The 20,855-nt window shown below is 46.0% G+C and overlaps 1 protein-coding gene across 2 annotated transcripts; it reads right to left on the bottom strand.

Moving 5' to 3' along the window:
- Positions 1-987: 987 nt before the first annotated feature.
- EIF4E2 (eukaryotic translation initiation factor 4E family member 2) lies at positions 988-19,414 on the bottom strand. 2 transcript variants are annotated; one of them, XM_032697720.1, is made up of 8 exons: positions 19,268-19,414; positions 18,447-18,561; positions 17,078-17,212; positions 14,647-14,751; positions 11,632-11,784; positions 11,404-11,540; positions 3,958-4,036; positions 988-1,466 (listed from the first exon to the last, which is right to left on the bottom strand). In XM_032697720.1, the coding sequence occupies exons 1-7, from the start codon at positions 19,285-19,287 to the stop codon at positions 3,991-3,993; spliced, it is 711 nt and encodes a 236-aa protein (XP_032553611.1). In that variant the 5' UTR covers positions 19,288-19,414; the 3' UTR covers positions 988-1,466; positions 3,958-3,990. The 2 variants fall into 2 exon arrangements, with proteins under 2 accessions (XP_032553611.1, XP_032553612.1); XM_032697721.1 differs by lacking the exon at positions 3,958-4,036 and having other exon boundaries at positions 19,268-19,361.
- Between the last annotated feature and the right edge of the window lie 1,441 nt (positions 19,415-20,855).

Raw genomic sequence — 20,855 nt, 5'->3', positions numbered from 1 at the left:
CAAGGAATTTGCAATTGGAGTCATGAGGCTGAAGGTCTCTCAGTCCCCAGGGCTGGTAATTGTCCCAGACATAGGCTGATAGTTCCGCAGTCACGACCAAACGGGCCCAAACAGCCCCTTCTCCTGGGGGACTGTGCAGAGCATGTGGGGCAGGAGATGTGCCCCAGCACTGGTTGCAGACTCCCCTCCTGGGCCCAATGCAAAGACTCTATTAAAAATGAAAGGCAATTGTGCGATTCCCCAAGGAAAAGGGGAAAAGGCTGAAGCTGTTAATGAGTACAATTAGTGTTGTAGTCAAGCAGAATCAGAGGAAATAATTAGCTCCTATTGTTTCCGTGGCATCCAAATTGCAGCCATGCTGGCTTTCCAGGCAACAACCCCTCATTCCAGCCTCACCCCAGAGGACAGGGGGTCACTCACAACCCCTGTTCTGGTCACAGCTGTCACGCAGCTATGAGCAGCAGCCTGGGCCATCCCCCTCTCCTGCTACACCCAGTGGGGACCCAGTTTCCCAAGTGGACAGAGACTTGCAAACCCCAGTGCACCCCAGAAATGGGCTTGGCCCAAATTCAGCCTTTCCCTGGATCCAGCACAGGGCAGCACTGCTGGCTCTCCACCGCAACAGCCAGAGTCAAGGCAACTGACACCAAACGTCTCTTTGTCTTAGTTTAAGGGAAGCTCAGATTCCTCTTCCCAACAAATAAGGCACTGCTAACCCAGGAGGATGAAGAAGAGCCAAAGACAAAGCAAATATCTCATTTTTTTAAGCAAGATGGTACATCTCTAACCCCTCTGCTCACGTAACTCCACAAATACAGCAAAGTTTGGCCACCACTTGCACTTGGGGTGCTCTGCAGCTTCATGCAGGTGGGCAGCTCAGGGGAAGATGCTTTATGGAGCTTGCAGAAGCAGGTCTGTGGATTTCCCTACAGAAATATCACTCCACCAAATTTCAGACAGAGCAAAAAAAAAAAAGAGAGACTGAAAGAAACAAAGAGACCCAATAATTTATTGGCAGAACTGAAAAGGGGCATTTGAAAACCACAGGGCTGACTCTCAACTGGGATGCTCCGCCCAGCTGCAGAGAGATTTATAATACTGGTATCCCTCAGCAAAAGGCTCCGATGTTGAGGCAGAATCCCAGAGATCCTGCATGCCATGTAGAGAAAGAGAGGAAAGTGCTGCAAGATGCGGCCCCAAGGGCACGCTGCTAATTGAAAGGCTGGCCTCCCGCCCCACTGCTAAAAAAAGTTTGTGTAAGACAAAATCGGCCTCTATTGTCACCGCTGCTGGAGGGCTTGATGGATCCTTCCTCCAGGGAGGAGTGCGAGAGTGGCCCATGAGTCCCTTCAGAGGTCGAGGGCACTGGTAGAGACCCCTCAGTGCTTTCAACATGGAGAGAGGAGCTTAGTGCCAACTCTTGTTCTCACAATGTGATTTTTGTGTTTCGAAAGCTTGAATTATCCCTGGAAAACAGAGAGAAGAAAAGAGGTTAAGAGATGTGCATTCCTTCAGATCACAGCACCTCCCCATTCTACCCACCAAAGCTATCAGTGTTGCCATCCCAGTATGTCACTCAAATGCTCATTAAACCTCCTATGCAGATCTGCTTCCTAACTTGAGACTTTTCACACAAGTCAACCTGTCACTCCAGAACACTTGGAACAGTGGGAGATCCTGGTTCATCCCCACTCAATGACAAGAAAGAAGTGTCATCTCCTGTGAGCAAAACATATAATAGAATCTGGCAACCTCCCTGATGGATTCTGTTGTTTAAACAACTTGCAAAGTCTCTTCCTTACCAAACATTTCATTTCAGGGATTCTGCTTGGAGCACAAATATACCGTCAGACCAACTTCTTCCTGCCTCTGACCCTCGTATTTAATCATACTGTCAACGAATTTAGCTCCCTGGTCTCTACTACCTTAAAAGAATATCTAATCTGACAAGGGCGTTTCTCTCAAGTTTAAATAAAAGAGTTTCTTCAGCAGCTTCTACTCACATGAGTACAGCCATGAGTCACAGGGGCTACTGACAAAGAAAGGACTGCTGGTCTACAGCCTTCCTCTACAGACCTGCAGCACAGGGCAGCAATGGAAGATGGGGTTACACAAACCTGTGTAAATGCTCACTGCCAGCCTCGGAGCAGCAGCAACAGGCAAAGCGTATTTACACATTAACAGAGAGGTGGTGTGTTGGAAACAAATGAGATTACAATTACTTTGAGAGGATAGGTTTGGCAGCTATTCCCATAAACAGGAACAGAGCAGTAAAGTGCCCAAACCAAACACCTTGGGATGCCCCAACACAAACCAGACCAAACAGGCAGAGCTGGGCTGAAGAGCAAAGGCAGCAGCTTCAGTAGCAAGGTGCTCTGCAGGACTGTGAAATCCTTTAAATCCTTGTGTGCTGCTAGGAGCTGCACGGCAGCTGTACCAACACAGCACAGTGCAGACTGGAACACCTCCAGGAGGTGGGCTCAGGAGCTGGAAGTGCAGAAGGAAGTGAAAAACACTTTGTAGAGTTAAAAAAGTTACTTTGGTATGACATGACAGCAAAAACCATGCTGGAGGCCATCTGCAGAAGACTAGGGTTCACCTTTGCACTTGCCAGCAAAGTAGGCCGTGCTGCCATTTGGGAACATGATTCAGGATTCATTAACTGGATTCTGGTTAATTTGCAACAGTGGTTTGGCTTTCTATCCCATACTGGACTTTCACCCATGCCATCTGTCACTCATGACAGCACACTTTGGTCAGTTCTTGGACATTTCCTCTTCTTTTGCCTTTACTGGGGTGTTCCAGGCCCTCTGATCATCCTTGCTCAGCACAGACAACCCAATACAGCTGAGAGCTAAATCAACTCTGCCACTGCTTTCCTATACCCTTGGCACATTTACTGCCTTCAGAGGCTGACGTTTCATCAAGTGAGCTGGTTTCCTCTTCTGGAAGGTCACCTGAATGTCATCTAACAATAGCAACACTACTAAGGGTCTGTATAACATTTTGTAACCACTGATCCTCACAAAAAGCCAAAACTGTGAGGAGAGAGAGTGATTTTCACCCATGACTTTGAAGCAAGCTATGGGAACACTGCTTGCTCAACACTGTTGGGGGAGGTTTTGGGATCCCAAGCGGCTCCTCAGAGCTCAGCTGTGTTGGAGCAGCTACATACCACTGCCCAGGAATGTAAATGCTTCCTTCCACCAGATTCCTCTGCTCTGGCACTCGGCAGTGCAGCGATCCCACTTGGCTACTACCAAATGCAACTCTCATGGCCAGCCTTCTTGCTGGCCCTTTTTAAAGAAAGGGCCTGCCATCAGGGAAGTGGGTACTGGAGGGGAAAAACAATCCGAGCTACAAGGCTCCCAACTGCCCTGAGCTCACCTTGGCTATTTTCTCTGCACATCTCGGCTGCCACTACCAGCGGTAGCTGGTGGTCTTCTCATTACCCACAACCTTATTTCTACATATAATAGCTACTCTGTGTCCTTTCTAAACAAGCTTTTATTGACCACTAATTTATTCTGCTCCAACCCACTGTTAAGAGCAAAGGCAGTATGTCAAGCTCTAGGTGCCTCTCTGTGTCCATCACCTGGATGTGCTTAGGATTCATTTACCACTCCATACCTGCTTACAGTCAACCCTAGGCAACACACCCAAGCTGAAGACATACCTCTCAGCCTCCCGGGACCAGGTCTGGGATGCAAGTGCCTCACACAGAGGAAGGACACATCAGCAAAATAGCACTCAGCAAAAGAGCACAACAGAAGATGCTGGTGGTCCGGTCAAAAAAAACAAATTTAAAAAATCATTTTGACCTTTGAAAAAGAACAAATAGCAGAATGGGCCCACCATCGGGCCCATAAGGCAAGAGAACATGCCAGCCCACAGGAAGAAGGTTGGAAGCTGAGAGGTATGCTATGAAGTCACATAGGAAAAAAGATGAGGCCCTACCCTGGGTGTGACAGAGGGAGGGGGAGCGTTCGATCAGCGGCCACTGCTGTTCACCAGGCCATGAAACTCCTCCCAGGCCCTGGCAAGCCAGAGGGAAAAAAAATGAAATAAAAAACAAAAAATAGCACTTCAGATCAAAGGCTTCTTAACTTTTAACGAGAGCAGAAACATTCAATGGCGTTTGAAAGGCACTTGTCTTCAGAGAGCAAGGCAATATTCTCTGATAGCCCTAGTGGATAGAAGCATCCTTAAAACCCAGCCAAACATCTGACAGCGCGAGGCAGCTTTAGCGTTCTGCACAGACATGAAGCGTTCCCACTGGCTGCTGGTGATAAAGCCACATTAATACCCAGAGACAGGTATGACCTTCCTAGTCACAAATGGAATATCCATTTCCTATTGCTAATAAAATAGCCAATGTTACATCTTCCTGGAGGATTATCACATTCCTTGGCTGGTTAAACTCAGCCAGTTACTGGCCTCGTGCTTTACCACGTACTGCATATGCAGGTAATCTCCCCAAAAGGGGCTTCTTTTAATGCCACATGGCTTAGTTATTACGAAATTCTTCAATCAGGCAGCAGAATCCAATTGTTATTAGAAAGTCTCATTTCCTATTGTAAACCTGCATTGTTAATGACAACCCAATAAAAACATCACAGCCATCTGAAATGAAAATGTTTTCAGGTAAGTTGGAGGGACAGGCCTAACGCTGCATTCCCTGGTGGAGAACGTTACTGACAGATGAAGTTAGCAGACTGAGAAATTGCTGTCGGTTTTACGAAGGCAGCATACTGAAAGCCCTCTCAGGGAAAAGATGCTGAGGTTAATGTGAACATGACTATTACCTTCTGGGATCAGAGACATCAAAGAACCTCATAGTTCTCCATGCCCAGCAAAACAGTACTGATGCCTACAGCACATGCCAAGCCATTTTCCAAATCCACAGATTCCAATGGAGCTGCAGGGACCTTCAAGTAAACCCAGGTCAACCATAAACTCAGATCACTCTGCAGATTTTGATGTTGGTACTTACCAGCTACCTCACATTTTGTTTTGTGCATTGCCTCATCAGGCCACTGCAACACAAGAGGAGATTCCAGAAATGGAAACCCTGGGTTAGTCAGCATCTGTGCCAAAACCAGACCACCAGACTGGCTCTTCCATGAGCCTCAGAATCAAGCTCCAAATCAACATTTGCAAAAGCAGCTCAGTGTCTTATGCTCTTTCCCAGCAAAATCATAGCCCAAATAAACACAGAGACATTGTGGGTACAACTGTCTCTCTCCAGAAGAAAGTTAGGGAGAAGAGAAACTCTGGATATGAAGCCCTCTTAGCTGCTGAATAGGGGTTGGAAAGCTTTGCACATCTCCAGCCTTGTCAAAAGGTCTTCACCTTCATGTCTTCCCTCCAATCTCCCAGACCTCATATTTCTGCCACATTCCCATCATCCACAATCACATCTTCTCTTTTTCCTGTCCCATAGTCCTCCCCAAACTTGTAACTTCTGTTCTCAGCAGGAGGGACACAAGGGCAGATTATCTGTCAACATAATCAATAATTTATTACCCCTTTCAAACTAAGGAGTTCCCTGTTCCAACAGCCCAATAACATCATGCACACAGTCCTTCATCTGCCAAGTCCTCACAGACGAAGAGAAAAAGCTTATCCAGCCAAGAATTCTTAAGCCAAGATCCTCATACATATTATAGTACTAATGACTCCAACTATCTGCTGACTTGACTGAAAAAATCCACCAGGATGTGTCCGCCCCGATGTACCTAAGCTATGCTACAGAGTGAACTGCTCTCCATCCTGCACCCAACAAGGCTGCCAGTTCAGTCCGTCTGGCAGAATCTTTATGACCTGTGACATGCCAAAGGCACAGTGCCAGAGAGACTAAGAGGTTATTTTTATGTATAGACATTTTTAGTACCTTATTGCCGTACTGTCTGTGCAGCGATCAAATACTCAGTGAATTGATCCCCAACACTTAGATTATTCACACCGAACAGATGGGAAATGGAAACATTAGCAGGCTAAATAAAGCCAGCCAGTGCTGTTCTTCCACACTCATTCCTGACCCACAACTGCTGAAACTTCCTACTGCCGAGGGTCAGGACCTAGGCAGGGCTCCCTTTATCCTCAGCAAGTAAGTTGAAGAAAAAAAAAAATGCAAAAAAGAGCCACTATCTCCTCACAAAAAAAAAAAGAAAAAAAAGAAAAAAAAAGAGGAAGACTCCAGCAAAAAGAGGAAGAACAGAACAGTCACAGCCACTTGAACGGACTTTCCAAATCACCATTGTGCAAGCCGCACTAGCTGTTTTCTCCAACCACCTTCAATCTGTACGTCATAGCAGTTTCCCCAGCTCAAAAAGGATTCAGAGAGTTCATAGTGCACTCATGCACCTCACAACAGGCACGAAGGTCTGATCCTTCTGGCAGCCCACATGCAACCTCCCAGCACACTGACCACTCATTACGCTCTGCAGGTGTCCAGGGCAGCACAGCCTCTTCCTAGGCTCCTCTTCCCAAGGCTCCCCTTGGGATTTCTTCACAGTCAGACAAACACTTTGTGACTAACAGCTTTTAAAAAAAATAACCTAGGATAGTCTCCTAGCCTGATACAATTCTTAAACCTACCTGGCAGTATCTGTAGCAAAGGCAAATAGAGAAGCCATCATGACTTCCAAATGAACAAAACTGAACTGTCACTTCTTTGGTAAGAGACAGGCCACCAAGATAAGGAAACCTTTCACAAAGTCATGCACTTCTAAATAAAGCATACTATGAGTGATGGAGAACGAATCAATGAATCCATCAATTCAAAGCCCGGGTCTATAGAAGTGCTCTTAGACTTGCAGCACCTGGAAACATTACTGGAATGGGAGAATGGAGCGATAAATGAATTAAGCCAGAACTGCAGAGACTTGGGAGAAGAGGACAGCTATCAGATCTGGAACCTCACTGCTCTCCTCTAGATTTTATTCCTGCTCTCAGACTTGAAGTAATGAGGGTGAAATGCAGCTCTCCAGACTGGCAAGACCCAAGGCAACCTGCCTTTCCCTGACAGGCATCAGACAGTGTGTAAGGGTCCCACTGGCCAACCATCTAACTTTAGACAAGGTTAACCCTGCACACATCATTTAAGACACAGTCAAAGGCACAGGTGACACAAGCAGGACAGCAATATTGAGAAGTTCTCCCAAGGTTTTGCAAATTGGCAAGCAAATGGAAACCAGTGCTATAAAACCGTAACAGTTACAGAATTAGCTGTACTCTGCTGTGACAAGGGAGACCTCACAAGAACTCTACCACCAGCTGACTGTCTCACAAACACTGATCTTCTTGCCCAACATCTGCCACTTCTACAGGTATTTCTCTTCCTTGTCACTTTTTCTGTCATTTCTCACTTTTTTTGTCCTGAGAACCTCAACCCTGTGGCCTTCTTACAGTCCACACCCTTATTCCCTTCATAAGGTATCTGCTTGTTTGGTAGCTAAAACAGTCTGAGGCCATTTCCTCCAACTGCCTGCAGTGAAATGAACCCAGTGCCAGCTCTATTAAGATCAACTATTCTTCTCATTTACTCGAGCCATCCCATTAGTTATCAGTGGTGACTTTGAAAGGAAAGGATAGTTTTATACCCTGCTCAGCTCTCACTGCAGCAGGCACTTACGAATAACTGAAGCTTTGTTTTCAGAAAAAGCAGCCTTGCTTTAGAGCTGACAGGACGATCCATAACGTCACACAGCAACCAAAACATTTCTGGACCAGCCCTCTCAGTGGCAGCCTGCTGATGGCCACTGGTCTGCTCCCTCCCGGTATAGGAAGCAATGTTGCTGAATCTGCCTGGGATTCCTGGATGGTACTGCGGGTGAGAGCTCTCACCACAGGAGATGGTCACTGATCACACAGTTATCAGCGCAGAAAAGAAAGGCTGATTACCCCAGGCAGGGCAAAGGTGTATGCAAGACAAATAAGAACTTCATGCTGCAGTGCTCAAAAGTCAAATATTACAGTGTTCACTTCCCTTCCACCCCTCTCTGAACTGCAGTTCACTGACTACAGACTGTTTTCAGTGGCTTCACTGAGACACTGCCAGGCTGTGCCTGGAAATATCCTGCTTTCAAAAAAAACACAGTGCCCCTCCTATGGCAGCAAAAGAGGTTGGGGTTTTTTTCTTTAATTCCAAACCACAGGAAGTACCACTGTCCATAACCCACTGTCACTTCTGGACCTTGTCACCTCCAAGGTTAACAACGCTGATGAACAGAACCCATGAAGTGGTTCACTGCATCCGTGTGCACCTCTCTCAGTCCACCTCTGAGGGAACAAAGAGAAGTGATTTCTCTCCAGCTACTGAAACAAGGCGGCCCATAAAATGTCACATATGTACTCTTCAGGTGTTCAGCACTGTAACATCTAAGGTACTATAAATCCCTTGGAATTAAACAGAGTCCAAGAGATTGTTCTAGCTCTCCTAGCAAGATTGGAAATTCATACAGACTAAGCTGACCCTTCCACTCGCTAGGATTTAGGCAGCTTGTCAATATCACAAGCAAGAGAAAGGACAAACACAGGAAAATTGCAGTGAAAGATCTGCTTATCTAGCTAAATGCGCAAGCCCCATCACTGAGAGCTGGAAGGACAGAATGCAGAACAGCTCCTTGGAATAGCTGTGATGCAACAGGTACTTTTCAGATGCCACTTGGCAGCACTGCTGCTTTCTGAAACAAAAGGGGCTGCAGCCTCACTGACAACTCATGAAAAATGGTGTCTAAAACTGATTTAATATGAAATGCATCATCACAAAAGGAATATATAAAACCTGAAACACAGGGCTCAGGTTCCACAGTGAGGGGCATGCTAGTAATTTCTACAGAAGTGTTCATTTACAGTGTGTCAAAAGCTAATCCAGGTCAATTCACCACCTAAAAGTCAAGGTTTTGAGAAACGCCTGCTCTTTTCTTACTAAGCGTGCTCCCTTCCCTGAAGCACAATCAATGCCAATCAAACCCTGCACATGAGCAGAGCTCTAGTGGAGAGATGCAGCCCATACAAATGAAAAATGCCACAAGCCCCCCCCTCAAAAGGCAGCCCTGACAAAGCCTACAGCACAGCTCTTCCATTAGAGCTTTTCATGAAACACAGCCAGAGTGTGAATATAGAGTGCTGGCTAGAAAGCCCTCCCAAGTCATAAATCACATGGTACATGTGCAGCATAAGTGGAGTTTATTCATGACGGACAGTATTTCAACAGGGCTTGATAGATGGGTGAGGAAAAGGAGCCAGATTTTATGGAGGATAGAACTAGTTACACAAGAGATTCTTCATTAGTGAGAGAACCTTAATGACATGAAGAGAAGCCAAGCAGAGTCAGACTGAAAGCTGGGGCTGTCCTGCTCTTCTCTGTCACAAAGCAGCCACCGTCATTTCTCTGCAGCCGCTGCCCCTTTGCTGCCTGCTGGTACCAGGCAAGGGAGGTATAAGAGGTCAGTCTGTGCCTCACTACACAGAAACTCCACTGACAGCAGTTCTGCTCTGAATTTACACCAGTGCCATTTGAAGGGGATGTTGGACAGCACTGCAATCATCAGACTGCTGCAGCTCAAGCGAGGCAATGGGAAAAAAGGGGCTTTTTTGATGCCCTACATGGCAAAAGGTTAATTGCTTAGATCTACCTGACTAGGACACCATCAAACCAGTTTCTGTCTAACCCTCCTACCCACAGAAGAATGAGTGGGAGACGAGCCAGTTGGCCTCTGTTTAAGAACTGCTCCCAGCTGTAATCTGAACTACTAAACTTGATACCCCAAACACCTGTTATTCTCACACAAGCTCGTTTTGCACCATACGTCATAACACAAAATGAAGCTTGGATGCTATGCAGGAAGAGAGGGCAGGAAGCACAACATGTTACACTGGTTAGAGAAATAAGGTCACACTGCTGGATGCACCATCACTCAAGGCCTGACACCTGCCAGAGCAAGAGCAGTTACAAACATTGCTACAGCAGCCTCTTCTGTGCTACAAAGTGCTGGTGGCAATAGTGTAAAAGAGAAAGGCCACAACATTCCCATTCTACTCTTGCTACACAAACCACCACAACAACTTAGGACAGCTGACTCCATACACAGCTTTCCCTACAGAGACTTAGAGAAGTCAAACACCTCCTTCCTCTCACCACAAAGCCACATCACCAGTCTGCAGTCTGCTGCTGCTGAACAAGAGTAAAATACTCTGCTGTGTGTCCATGAGAGCACTTCGCTATTTCCCAACACGGACAGAGAGTCCATAGTGCCCTCTCCTGGCAGAAAGTGCATGAGAAATGTTACTGGCAAAGTCATGGAAAAAAACCCATCTCCTTCCCTCCTCTTTCCCACACACTCAGGAGGGAGGGCCACATGGAACACTGGATGCCTACAGGCTGTTCAGCAAGATCTTTGTATAATTACTAATTTACTCACACTCAAAACTGGCCACAACCAGCAGCCAGCTGTCTGCTAAAACCAAGACTGATGTCACCAAACAGTCTGACAGCACACTGATGACAAGGAGGAAACAACAAGCCATCATAATGAAAGGAAGTCATGAAAAGTACTTGGCACCCTGATTACAAGCTAGATTAGAAAGCTCATTGCCCTATCAGTGTCTTATTAATTTGTTTCACTTTTTCCAGGTGCACCTTTTCAAGTGTTAATTTAACCAATATGACCTAATCAGTGTATTGGTTTATAAAACTTAAAAAAAAAAAAAGAAAAAAATTACATAACTCACCTCTAACTAATACCTATATATGCAATTTTGCGTCACTTTGTGGAAAATAAAAGTCACCCTGAATGGCCTGGTATGGTAAGCTATAACACATTTATTTAAAAATACAGCTGTCCTCTCTGTGTACCGTGATCTTCTAGTCTTGTTAAAGAGCCTCTGTCACCAGGGCCTGGAAGACTTAATATACGACGTTTATTATGATTAGAAATCATTTGTACAGCACTGTAAATTCACACAGCACTTTCCCAAGACCATTTATAAGTCTAATGGCACTATAAATCCCCGTTAGCTTCCGCACTTTATTCCCCAGAATCTCTTTTTATTCAAATGATCTCGTCGTCCCCCCCCACTGCAATCTTGTCTTTGAACACATCAGGCCACAGTCCCACCCTGGGTTGCCGATCGCCCAGGTGACAGGCTGGGTGGATTGCTGAAATACCCCTGGACTACACACTTAAAAAAAATAAGCTTTTGCTGTTAGAACCAGATGTCCCTAATAACAGCACAATAACAGCACAGGTATTTGGCTTTCAAAGCGCGCTGGCAACAACTGCTGCCATTTGCAGGGAACAGCCCTAACGCACACCAGCACTTCTTTCAGTCCCTGCCACCTGCGCTGACTCAAGCAACACGTGCGACCTGCAGCACCCCCCCTGCCCCCACACGTACTTGATGCTATCGGTGTGGGTTTTGTATTCCATGATGGTGTTGGGAGGTAGGTTGAGCACTCTTCGTAACGTGTCGCGTATCCGCGCTGTCGTGGCCTGGTCGCTGGCTGTCTTGTTCCATATGGAGATAATGTCCTCCTGCGGAACAGCACGGGAGGGGTGAGCAGGTGGATGCACTGTCTGCAGCCCTGCCAAACGGGAGCATGTGCCAGCCCTCAAAAGCACTTACCTGGAATCGGACAGAGACGACCGCCCCGCAGATTTCTTCCCCCACCATAAACTGTTCTCCCAGCATGGCCAGAATGAGATTCTCCCAGCATCGTGACGCTAAGCCCTTCCGCAGACGGATAATCCATTTACCACCGTTTTTGTTGGCATCATCCTAGGAAGAGGGGCAAGAAATTGATCTGTTTTCTTGGAGCTTTTTTTCTGCTACCCATAAGGCAGCAGAGCCACAAATAGGAGCAGATATTGATTGGGTGGGGCAAGGGACAAACAGAGGTATTTTCAAGCAAAAGCATTTCACTTCTCCCCCACACAAGCAGAGACAGAGGTAAAAGACTTACTTTGAATACGAAGTATTTGAAACAATGGCTCTCAGCATTCCAAAGCTCTATTCTCTGAAGACTTGAGCTCTAGTGTTTTGATTTCACTAGCAAAGACTAACACCAGCCTACCAATCTACACACAGATCCAGAGGAAAGGACCTTAAAACTATTCCTAAAACTAAGATTGATTCCCCATTTGTCTAATTCCCTGTATATGTAGTTCTGCTTGTAAAACAGGAGAAATCCCTCATCATAGAACATGGAAGCTCAGGAAAGAGTTTTCAAAGTGATATTTAAAAGCAAGCAAAAAGTAGATAAACGTTTTCCTTCCACATTTCTAGGAATGGGCTCACAAGAAGGAACCAGTTTGTTCTCTGGGAACCACTGACAGTATCACACATCATACAGCTGAATGGTTGTTGCAGGCTGTGGTGACCAAGGGAAATAACCAAAAATGAAGGGAGAGAGTAAAAGAAAAAATTTATGCTAGCACTCAGTCTGTCACCTAAATATTGTGATTCTGTATTTTGCACCTGATAATCAACTGGAAACTGCTACAGCCTCCCCCAGAACATAAGAGCTGTGTCAAACAGCTTCTCCTCTGTGCAGAACACTGTGGCATTGTCTTGTACAACACTGTAGCTTGGAAATCTTACAAGATGAGGGGGGAACAAATTCCATCCAAAGCTGAAGACACAGAAGTAGGAACAAGTCAAAGAGGTGGCAGTTAGGAAGTGGAAGGGAAGACAGGTATAGAACAGACATAGAGAAGAACAAAGGATGACTGAGGGGGGACTGCAGAAAACAGGACATCCGTAGTCAAATCACCAGCAATCCCTTCTGCCAAGTTGGGACACATCTCAAAGATGCCAGGCAAAGCAGCCCAACCCTTCTTAATGAAATAAAATTAACTTTATTTTAGCCTTGAAGCTTCTCTAGGGCTCAGATAAAACCGAACATTTGTGTGCTCTCATCGGTCACTGCTGAGACAGCAAGTGCTAACGAAGCAATCCTGAGGAAACATGGAAGGGCCAGAATAATGGCAGCATTTGCCTGACTCCTAGTTTTCAGGTATGTGCTAAAGCCTGCTTTGAAAGGGGAAAGCATCAGCTCCAGACAAACCTCAACCATCCAAAACAACATAAGTTCTGGGAATGTGGCATACTCCCATGAGATGCAAACTACTTTCAGTTAAATGTCCTTGTTTTCCAAGTCCTGAACATCACACTTTAACCTTTAAGCTGGGAGTTGGGTTTAACTCTTCAAGCTTTCCACAATGACTAGTGGGCATCAGAAGAGAGAGTGATGTTCCTCTAAATATCTCAAAGGTGGTTTAAGCAGGTTCAAGGCTACGAAGAGAGCAGTGATTGGGAGACAGATGCTGTATCATGTGCTTTATGGTTACTGTTAGTTTTCTTTCAGGTTAAACAAGCTTCAGTTCAGTCAAGCATTAGATTTTCCTTTACCAGAATAACAATGATCTGCAGCTCAGTAAATCACCAGGGGATATTATGCTTAGTGCTTCTGACTTTACCAGAAAAGGCACAGATGGATGCAGAAAAAGATCAGCTACCTACAGACACATATGTGCCTACAAGAATGGGAATAACTAAGGACCGGTTCGGAAGAGAAAAAGCATAAACAAAGTCCTACAAACCGTGCAGCCAAGGGAAGGCCAGCAGTAAGATCCCAGGTCCTCTTCTAGAAATATAAGGAGCGAGTGGGGCCACAAGTAAAAAAAAAAACAAAAGAATCTCTCCACCTCCATCTTAAAATGGCTACAGGGAAATGCTTTATAGAAATTCTGGTATCATTAACTTGTGGACTCTCTGGTTGACACATTATCAGAGCAGCTGAATCACCAGGAGTCCAAAGAGGGTTAAACATTTTATATAAATTGTATTTGCAGTAACTGGCTATAAAACACCTTGCTCAAAATAATTGCCAACAAGGGTCACATATAAATTTCTCAGGACCAAGCAGTATAATTAGGTACTTCAGAGCAACACATAAAATTCTCATATTGTGAATGCTATTGGTCACTGCTGGGAGCAGGCCAGGAACTGGAAGAATGATTTGCTGGGCCAAGATTTTTTTAAATTTTTTTTAACAGATTTGGATAGGAATAGAAGCAAACTCAGTGCCCTGGAACAAAAAAAAAAAAAAAGGCAAATAAAAGGCTAAGTTGTTTTTCCATTTCCAGCTCTATGTGCAACTGTAGGCTTTTAACCACATGCACCTCTGCCTTCCTTAGCTGAAAAAGCAGGGTTGGTTTTTATAAGCTTTGTTGAATTCCACTTAGAGAGGTCCAACCCTTCTAGAGGAAAGGCCTGCACCGGTGTCACTGGAGGCACTAAGGGGCAAGTGTCTGTATTGGGAGGCACAGAGCTTAGTTGGGGTCCAGGCAACACTGCCCAGAGACCCTCTGGACCCACAGGCAAAGAAGTTCAGCAACCTTTGTGGGGGGTGGCAAACAGCAAATCCCACACATTCCCTCTCTGGCAGCACGTCCCAGAAATGCCAGGTCACATGGGACAGACCTCTCAGGACAAGTTAACAGGAGACCCTGAAGAAAGGACTGCACCCAAAAGAAGCCAATGGAGTGCCATTTAATGACAAGAGTCCTTTTACTGTAGAAGGTTCCCTCCAAAACACTCTGGGAAAATATCCAGGCAGAAATGAGAGCTCCAACTCACCTCCCACATGGGTTTGATGCCCTCTTTGAAAAGATGGAAGTCACTATGGCCTGTCAGGTCCCCAGGACGTACCATGTGACTGTAAAACCGCCAGAACTGCTCCACCTGCAACAACAGGAACCACACAATGAGGCTGCTCAAACTGTTCACAGTCCAGATTCCTACAGAAACAGGCTTCCATTTCTCCACCAGCTCGCCAGTGTCACCTTCCCTTCTTCTATTGCACTCTCCTGTCACAAGGGTGTTGATTAGGAAACACAGAAGGCAGCAGTAGGATCAGAGCTTGGGTGCCTGTTTCTGACTGGCTCCATTCCCAGATCACCACTCGAAACATTCAACAAGTGCCTCTAAAGTCACACGGTGTTTGTCTGAAGAAATCCATGCTAAGATAACAGCTGCTCTGGAGAACAGTTCCAATTCCATATCTTGTAAATCCTACTGCCCAAACTTTCAACGACTGGATATGTGTCAAATGCATCAGCTACAGCCAAGCCTCTCTACCCTGCATAACCACTGCTCTCTGTGACCATGGACACTGCAGGAGCATCCAAATGAGACATTTTTTAAATTTAATTTTACTGTATCCAGATTTTAAGACAAAATACATCCTCTAGTGGTAGTTTAAGATCTGTACACTTGGACCACTTCACTTTGACCAGTTCCTTTCTGGCACCCCTGGGTCAGACGATCTGACTGCAAGGAAAGGGAGTTATCTTTTATAATTCTTAAAAATAACATTTATCCTTTGAGAATCTTTGAGTAAGAAAGGATTTTAGAGAGATAGATCTTTAAAACAAAATAAAAAATGGAAGACATTATACTAATTTCCATAGTTTAAGAAGACTCTACTCATTTAAGACAACAGCTATTAAGCAGACCAGCAGTGCAGCTGGAGGGGTCAGACACCACTCCAAGTAATTTTCAGAGACCTTAATGACTCGGTCAGCAGTTGGAATTCTGCTCCAATCTCTGACCTCTGTCATCCCTTTTATAGCCAATAAAATTATGAACCAAGGCTCAGGAGGGGTCAGAAGCAATCTGGTTTTGCCAGACACATCCAAATACCGTGTGGAAATTGCACTCCCAGAGCGGGGGCACGTGCCCTCTAGTGGTTCACATTTCACAGCTTTTAGAGCTTTCTAAAGAAGCCATGAATAAATCTGAACACAGACTTAGCTCAGGCAATTCCTTCTGAAGGTTGCTCTTCCTTCTCCTTAAACAGAATTTAGAACCAAACACATTATCAGCTCTGCTGGCCAGACTCTCTCCATCCTGACAGAACTACAGCACTTCCAGCCTACAACAGCACCCACAAATTCTTTGCAGCAAAGAGCAGACAAAAGAATATGTGACATTTTTCCTCTAAGGAGCTAAAAATCAATGTTAAGTCTACACTGATTTAACAGACTGAGAAGTTATTACTAGATCATCATGCAGTAGCCACATTTTTCATTCACTGAACTGAAAGCACTTGCTCATGCAGGGTAATAGGAGCAGCAACTATCCACAACAACAGGCTCTTCTTTCCACTCTTATCCTCTGTGGATACAACATCACAACCCAGCTGCTCTGACAGGCATATTTTTATGCAGTCTCCAGAAGGAATAAAGGGGTATTTTTACAAATTCTCCCATTACAGAAGATATGTACTGGGGGTCAAAATCAACATTTACATGGGACCCTGAAAAAACTCGACAACTACCAGATAACAAAAAAAAAGGAAAAAAAAAAACGAACAAGAAAGAAAACAGCCAACAGACTTCCTGACTTTGAGAATAGTATTTTAAGGGAGACATATTTTGCTTATATATCTTAGGCTCTTCACGACTGTTTTGCATTCCCAGTACCATACAACAAGCCAACACTGCCTTTCAAGGACACACTCAAATTTATTCCAGGAATAAACAACCACAAAGAATGTAAGAGGAAAGGGAGAGCAGTTTGCCTTTTAATGAACTTCACTGCAACACCAAACTGCACCTTGTCCATCACTTCCAGACAGACAACAGGCCTCCAGGTGTTTGCAAATACAAGAGGCCAGATGCCTGATCCAAACACAGTCTTTGTAGTGGGAATACAGGAAGCATGAGGGGGACTGTACAGTCTTTGCTTCACACATACACCCAAAAAAGCTGTTCCTTTCTTGCTGGCCTGTCCAGTCCTGCTCTAGCCAGCACATATGACCTACATGGGAGCTCCCTCTTTTTTGCAATTATAACTCCAGCTGCCACCATTACTGCAGGCACGGAGGTCTAGCACAGAGCAGAACTGCTAAAGACACATCATCTGCTGTAGGCAATTCAAGAGCTCATCTGTAAGCCTTGGCACATCACTCCCCCCTGCTCCTGGCAGCGAGAGCACAGCCTGTGTGTGCACACACCCACCCCTCACACAGGGACTGAACCAGCCACGGCAACAGGGGTGTACTCACGGAGGCAAAGGTGCCGATCTGTTTGATGTTCTGCTCGTAGCTCTGGGAGCTCGTGGGCCGCCCAGGCGTTCGTCTGGAGTACCAGAAGGTGTAGTTGTACTGCAAGGGGTGCTCAGCTGGCCCGGGGACAACAGCCTGCAGGACAGAAAGAGCCTGGTTTACCCCTGACATGCTCCTCTAAAAGGGGAAGGGGAAAAATTACATCCACAGTATCAGAAGTCCACATGTTCCTGTTTTATAAACAAACTAATCCTCGTTCTTACAGAAAAATTCTGTCTCTCTTAATTGCCCAAAACAGCCTAACGATTAGTCTAGTTCAGAAATACTGGAAATTTGCAGTGCAGGGTGGTTAAGGAAAGAATAACTTAACCATGCAGAGCATCACAACAAAAGTGACGGTTATAACTATTAGAGGCAGCACTACTGAATTTCCTTTTAGTCCTTAACTGTCTCCAAGGCAAAAAAAGACAAACTAAAAAGGGCAATGCAAGAGCTTTTCCAAAACGAGAAAAAATAAAAAAGACACTCTTCCCCTCTGGGAAGGACAAACCCTACTTACACTAATCTGTGATTCAAAAGCAATTATAAGTCTTCGGTGACACCAACTGCCTTAAGCAACCAACACCCCAGTGCTCTGGGAGAATTAATCTTGGAACTTGTTATGTCAGCTTTGGCAGAACCCATCACCAGCAGTGGGCAGTGATCACTTTTCCATTTCCAAAGCACTGATTAATGATTTAAAAGGCTTCTAATGATCACAAAAGAGGCTAATGAGAGCTCATTACCCAGGAGTGAAACTTACAGAGAAAAATCCAACCAAAGCTCTTATCTTGTATCACTTGATACTGTTACAGGTTGCCCGGGCTTGAATCCCTTCTCTCCTCTTGCAAGTTTACAAGGATTGCATTACTTTAGACAGAGCAGCTTTCCTGAAAACAAGATTATACACCCTATGCCTTCCTGACCATGCTACAATACACACACAGAGACACATGAGTTATTTCATCACTGCCGGGTAAACCAACTGCAAGCCTCTAGTGCCCTGTCAACCAGTCCTTCCCCCACACCCTCTGCCAAAATTTTTTTGGTGGAAAATAAAGGTTTATTTCTCATTCCTGTTCAGAAGCCTGGCAGAGTACTAGCTGTGTTTGTGAAGGGAGCATTCACCCCTCAGAATACAGACCTCCAAATGCTACATCAAATTGTGAAAGTCTAACACAGCCCCTGTCTTCATCACAGCAGTGACAGTGCATTTAGAGACCACAGCCCTCCAAGACATATTTTTCTTATCCCTGAACTGAGGGCTGACTCTCTAGCACTCCCACAGCATGCTCGGGCAGTGGACTGATTGCAGATGGCAGCACCATACCTTCCTCTTGGTAGTACTCTGTGGCTTCTCCCGATCATTCTTTTCCTTCTCACTGTCTTTCTGTGTGTTATTCTCCTCATTCTGGTCATGGTCTCCACTATCGTCATCTTTCAATCTGGTAAAGGAAAGGACAAAGAAAGCCAGTCTGGTACCACACAGCTGGGAAGGTTCACGCCAATCTCTGCTTCAAAGCTCCTCCGTGGCACCAGGGTCCCCAGCGTTTGGGAATCTGCACTTGACAGCCCACACAGTAAAAACTACTTGTACCTGGCATGGCCAGCGCCCATCACAGGCATCTTGGGCACACACTTTTTAGCTAAAGAGAGCAACAAAATAGCTTTTTAGAACAAACTCAAGTAAGTTTTACTAATACTGACCTGCCAGAGAAAACCCCAGTGACTTGTTAGGGAGGGACCACACGAAGAGCTGTCACTGTAACTCTGTAACTCTGCTGACTCTCCTACCCCGCTCCCCACGCCTCTCAGCACGGCACAGGCGAGCACACACTCGGCACCCCACGAGTCTCTCCGCCCGCCCATTCCCTACCAAGCGCCGGAAAAGACGAGCGCGAAGCGGGGCCACGAGGCAGCCCGCGGCTCCCCGGTGCGGGACGGCCGCTGTCTCACGGCCTCCAGCCCTCGGGCCCGCAGCCCCTCGGGGCCGGGCCGGGCCCCGGCTGCAGGGACCGGGCTGTGCGGCGCCGTGACTCATCGCGTCTGGCCCGAGGGGCGCCGGGGCAGCGGCGGGAGGCGCCGGCGGGGCACGGAGCCATGCAGACCCCGCGCCGGGAACCGACCAGGGGGCCCGAGGACGACACTCACGCGTCGAATTTGTTGTTCATCGTCGCTCGCTACCGCCGCCACCCCCGTCCGCCTCAGCGACTTCCGCCCCGCTGGGTCCGGCAGCCAAAACCTTCCGCCGCTTCCGCCAGCGCGGACACAGCCGCCCCCGTTTCCCCCCGGAGCCGTCAGTGCAGCGCACGGCGGGGCGGGGAGGGAACACCCTGCCGGGACCTCCCCTGAGGGTCAGGGCCGCCATCTTGAGTGTGGCGCGGGGAAAATAAAGCCGCCATGTTGGGTGTGACGCGGCTGGCGCCAGGCTGTAGCCTCGTGATTTGTAAAGCGGCTTCACAAATTATTTGTACAATTAATTTGGCTTTGGTAGATACAGTTACACGTCAAAGGATTTGCCCGAATTGCCTCCTGTGGTGACATGCAACCCCCATCCCGGCCGCCATCCCCATCCCGTTCATGCACAGTGAGGGGTGGCACAGAAAGTGGGAAAAACACTGTCCCTGTAAAGAGCCTGCAACGCCTGCAGTGTTAGTAAAGGATAACGGACACCTTATATAGAGGACAAGGGAGATAGTCCCTCCTCTAGCGTCTCCTTGAACGTTATGAATCCATCCCCATGTTACTCCATGAGCACAGAATCTTCTCATAGTACTTTGCGAGTATCTGACCAATAATTTCTCCTATCTGGCAGAGTTAGTAAATGGATTTCTCACTGATTCTGTTTCTCCACCAATTTTTGGTGTGGAGAGAGAGTCATACAAAATTCATCATCTGTGTAATCCAGCTGCTCATGCTAAGCAAGTAAAGCAAAGCAAAAAACCATAATAAATCACACAGTATTATAACTCTGTGTAACTCATTCTGCTTAAAACTTACTTATTTATCCTAAACAACTAATATCCCTCAACAGTCTGTCTGTCAGAAGTATGAAAAAAGTGTGTTCAACATATGTAAGGTACTATATGTCCTCTGTTCTATAGTGTCTGAGTGTATTCACCCTTGCACAGCACAGTAATGTTATGCTATTTTACTATTTGAAAGCCAAGGCAATGGGTGTCTCAGCAATATGCCTGAAATCACAGAAGTACAGTAGAACAGGGGAAAAAGGATCTCCTAAGTCCTAGGCCAAATGTTCTTACCACTGGCACTCCCATTCCTGTTGCTTTATGGGCTCAAACTCGGGTTCATAATCTTAGAAGACATAGAAAATTATTTATAAATAGATAGTAGCAGAAATAGTTTTAAAAACTCATGAAGAATTCCCTGGTTGGTTGCAGTTACACATAAATGGGATCTTTGTGCTCTGAAAACTAACAGTTTACAAAAATATTTCAGAAAGAATGTGTTATACAAATTGCTATGGAGACCTAACATAGATGCTGTTTCCTTTCCTGTGCTCTCAGCCTCCGCTGATGTCAGTATTAGTATTATCCTTCCAGGAGCCAGTTCTTGATTAGCAAACAGGTTTACGTTCCCTGCCTTCTGAAGGGGCTTTAATCAGCCCTTGTTTTCCCACATGACAATCTACTTTCCTACCACAATTGCATTTCCTTTCATTCAGACCCCAGCTCATTTTAGCTGCTTTTCCTCAAAAGAGTGAAGTTGCAGCAGATCT

Source organism: Chiroxiphia lanceolata, chromosome 10, assembly GCF_009829145.1.
Source record: "Chiroxiphia lanceolata isolate bChiLan1 chromosome 10, bChiLan1.pri, whole genome shotgun sequence".
Taxonomy (NCBI): Eukaryota; Metazoa; Chordata; class Aves; order Passeriformes; family Pipridae; genus Chiroxiphia; species Chiroxiphia lanceolata.
The sequence above is the reverse complement of the archived record's forward strand: the minus strand, read 5'-3'. Positions and strand labels throughout refer to the sequence as shown.

What these genes read in the sequence shown, in the direction of transcription:
- EIF4E2 (XM_032697720.1), bottom strand. Translation starts at nt 19,287, where the DNA reads ATGAACAACAAATTCGACGC. An exon ending in AGAGTACTACCAAGAGGAAG is followed by an intron (nt 17,213 to 18,446) that starts GTATGGTGCTGC and finishes TCTGTCCTGCAG; the next exon opens with GCTGTTGTCCCCGGGCCAGC. An exon ending in AGATCGGCACCTTTGCCTCC is followed by an intron (nt 14,752 to 17,077) that starts GTGAGTACACCC and finishes CTGTTGTTGCAG; the next exon opens with GTGGAGCAGTTCTGGCGGTT.